The sequence below is a fragment of the Bos indicus x Bos taurus genome, chromosome 1, assembly GCF_003369695.1.
Source record: "Bos indicus x Bos taurus breed Angus x Brahman F1 hybrid chromosome 1, Bos_hybrid_MaternalHap_v2.0, whole genome shotgun sequence".
Taxonomy (NCBI): Eukaryota; Metazoa; Chordata; class Mammalia; order Artiodactyla; family Bovidae; genus Bos; species Bos indicus x Bos taurus.
This window is the reverse complement of record NC_040076.1, coordinates 82,425,823-82,429,529: the sequence shown is the minus strand read 5'-3', so window position 1 is coordinate 82,429,529 and position 3,707 is coordinate 82,425,823. Positions and strand designations below refer to the sequence as shown.

Below are 3,707 nucleotides of genomic sequence, written 5' to 3'. Positions count from 1 at the left end.
GAGCTCAGTGAGTACAGTGGCTGAAAGTTCTGCAGGTTCCAGGAGCTGGCGTTCTCAGATTCCCTCTCAGCTTGGAGTCCCTGCATCTTCAGAACTGCTGAAGTCATTTGCGCCCCAAGTTTCATGGTGGTCCTTGCCTTCTGCTCCCATCAACTGAAATCTGGGCCTTTTCTTTGATCTCACCCCAGAATCACTCACACAAGACATGTTTATGTGTATCATAGACTTTATTGAAAGACTCTACATAAGCAATGGAGTTTTATGTCGTAGCAAAAACCAAACAACCTAAAATTATACAGATATAATCCTCATTTCTTACACCCACCTTTGGGAATCCCTCCCTCGCCAGACCTTGAGCCCTGCTAACCTGATTGCTGCCCTATCCCCTCATCCCTCATTCCCTCAGGCAGAAGTAGCCTCATCCACTTTAGATGAGAAAACAGTAACAACAAAACCAGCTCTTCTTCCTGCCCCACTTAGTATGCATATGAGTAAAAGACCAAACAAAAACCACCACAATATTGTAATTAGCCTTCAATTAAATTAAATTAATAATTAAAAAGAAATGAAGAAGCAGAAGCCCTCACCACAATGGAAAAACAGAGCTCTCTCCCTGGGACACATTTTACTACTTCAGCTGCAGGTCCACGCAGCTCACACACCAAGCCAGCTCTGCCCTGGACATACAGAGCCCTGCCATGTCCCCAGACACCCTCCATTTTCTTCTATTTCCTCATTTCTTCTCTTCCTCTTGGATCCCAAAAGCTGTCAGAGGAAACCATTACTCCTATTCTCACTTCATGTGAATCCATGATAAGGAACCACACTGGCTAGCAGGAGAGAGACAGGTCTGGAGAGAAGAGGGTGGTAGACAGAAGTAATCTTTGTTCATTTCAGATCAAGGAATGGGACCCCTGCAATGAAAAGCCACAATGCAGAGCCCAGGATGTTCCTGCACAAGGCACACAGCGGGCATCCTCATTACAAAGGGTGAGGTACCAAGATATATTCTATGCCTAAACACCCCCGTCTAGTTGTGGGGCCCCTGCCCTGAACTTCTCAGGCTCTTCGCTGCCCTCATGTAGGGGGCACGGCTGGTACTTGGCACCTGGGACCCTTTTCCAGGAGGAGAAGCGATGGTGCCAGAGGCTGCAGAGGCCATAGATGGCAGCCAGCAGGACAGCCCCCAAGCCCAGGTGCCAGCAGAAGAAGGTGGTGACAAAGGCGAGCTCCACAGGGTCGTCCCTGCTCCAGGGCTGTCCGGAGGGAGGCGCATACAACAGGACGCTTAGATGTAGCAGCCAGTTGCTGAGCACCAGCCCCATCCAGGCCTTGAGCACCCAGAGTGAGGGCTGGTCGGGGACCCAGACCTCGATGATAAGCACTAAGCCGACCAGGAAGACAGGCAGCATGAACAGGGCGTGCACGCGGCTCTCCAGGGTGCTCTTGTTCTCAATGTGGTTTATCAGCAGCAGCACCAGCACGCAGAAGGCCAGCGCCTCCGCCGCTCGCTCCAGCTTCATGTTCTGCCGCGCCTGGCACACCTGGCTCACGATATCCACCACTCCGCTGAAGAGGAAGAACCCGTACATGGTGATGTGCTGCCAGGTGTCCTGGAACACAAACGGCCGCTTCGGGTCCTCCCAGTCCACCATCACCATCCGGTTTGTTCCCGGTGGGTAGAAGAGCTCGGGCAAGATAACGATCAGGGAGAAGACCACCTTCACCACTGCTTCCACAGAAACCAGCTGCCACCACCGGTGCCCTCGCTTGTCTCTTGGGGGCAGAGGAGATTTGAGGAACCTCTGTCCCCGTAGCAGAGCCAAGGACACCAGCACCGAGTAGTAGAGCACTACGATGAGGAACAGCAGCCCTGCAATCAGGTGTCCCCCGAGGGTCCCCATGGTCTGGGTGTGTGCGGCAGGGACACTGGCTGGAAATGAGCAGCGACCTCACGGGCGCTTCTCAGGAGCAAGAGTGGCTGCTTTCGAGCGATGGGGAGATTCTCCTGATCTGGCCGCACCTGTGCTCCCACACAGGGGAAGGTGCCCAAAGCCTCTGAGTCACTCCTGGGTGGAAGTGGCTCTTTTGGAGGCGTGATGGTGCATGTGGGTTGCGCCTCACTCTGTTCCTTGCTTAGATTCTAGGCCTGGGATTTTAACCTTTGCCCCTCACTGTTGGCACGGGTCTGCCCTTTCTCTCCCAGCCTCCGCCCCACCGCTTCACAAGGAGAGGGGAGGGAGACAGTGGGGTGTGCCAGCCAAGAGGGATGGCGGCTGACTCCCTTTTACTGACTGTTTCTTGGTGCCAGGCATGTTACATTTTTTTTCCTCAGTTAAATCTGTCAACAATTCTTTGAGAAAGTTATTACTAAACAAACTTTACAGGTGACATGAAGGCTCAGAGTGGGGAAGGGACCCAGCAGCCAACACAGCAGAGTCAGGATGGGACTGGATCCACTCGTTTATCTGCATTGTGACTGAATCTCGGCTCCAACATTTGCAACTCACAGAACGATAATCAAGTTACTGTCTTCTGGAGCCTCAGTTTCCTGATCTGTAGAATGGGAATAATAATTCCTTTCTGGGTTTCTTATGAGGATTAAATGCAGACATATTTCATTGTGCTTTGCTTTATTGAGGTTTTGCATATATTATGTTTTTTAAACAAACGAAAGATTTATGGTAACCCTGAGTCAAGCAAATCTATTGATGTCATTTTTCCAACAACATTTGCTCCCTTCTTGCCTCTGTGTCACATTTGGGTTGTTTTCACAATATTTCAATTTTTTTGTTATTATTATATCGTTATGATGGTCTGTGATCACTGATCTTTGACGTTGCTATTGTAATTGTTTTTCTTAAAGTAATAAAATACTTTTTAATTAGGGTATGCGTATTGTTGTTTTAGACACAATGTTATTGCACACTTAATAGACCATAATATATAGTGTAAATATAACTTTTTTTACATGCACTGAGAAACAAACAAAAACCCATGACATTTTATTTATTGTGATGATCTGGAACTAGACCTGCAATATCTCTGAGAGAACAATGTATGTAGAGTGTCTGATCTATAGTAAATACTCAAAAAATGACAGGATTATTAGTAACTTTACTAGAGTTGTTACTAATATTTCTTGCAAAATTCCCATGATGCTGAAGTTATTGGAGTATTTCTATGAATGATACCAAAGTAGGAATCATAAAGAAGAAAGTAAAAAACTTAATTATTTTTAAAAATTTGAAGGTTTTTTTAATAGAATTTCAACATCAGAATTAATAATTTATGTATTAAAATTACTGTTAGAAAACCAATTTTGAGAGGAAAAACAAACTAAAAATTTTCTCTATGTGTCACAAAGTGTTAGTCTTCTTACAATATAATAGGCTTTTATAAATCAAGAAGTTAAAAATGAATACCTTAATAGGAAAATGGGCAAAGGACATAAAGTGATTATTCATCTAAGAAAAACTATAAATTAACAAAAACTATAAATTTAACAAACCTATGAAATGCAAGAAAATGAATCTCACTGGTAAATAAGCAAATAATAATAAAAATCAACATGGTACTTGTTGTGGACTGAAAGTTTGTCTCCCACAGGATTCATGTTGATGCTCTAGTCTCCAGAGTGATAGTGTTTGGAGGCGGGGTCTTTGGGAATGATTAGGTTTAGATCAAGTCATAAGAGTGGGGCCCTT

At 45.5% G+C, this 3,707-nt stretch overlaps 1 protein-coding gene across 1 annotated transcript; it reads right to left on the bottom strand.

The window, feature by feature from the left end:
- Nucleotides 1-208: 208 nt before the first annotated feature.
- LOC113898996 (transmembrane epididymal protein 1A-like) lies at nucleotides 209-2,039 on the bottom strand. The gene has a single exon (XM_027552201.1). It carries the CDS (start codon nucleotides 1,902-1,904, stop codon nucleotides 1,017-1,019), a length of 888 nt encoding a protein of 295 aa, XP_027408002.1. The 5' UTR covers nucleotides 1,905-2,039; the 3' UTR covers nucleotides 209-1,016.
- Between the last annotated feature and the right edge of the window lie 1,668 nt (nucleotides 2,040-3,707).

What these genes read in the sequence shown, in the direction of transcription:
- LOC113898996 (XM_027552201.1), bottom strand. Translation starts at nt 1,904, where the DNA reads ATGGGGACCCTCGGGGGACACCTGATTGCAGGGCTGCTGTTCCTCATC.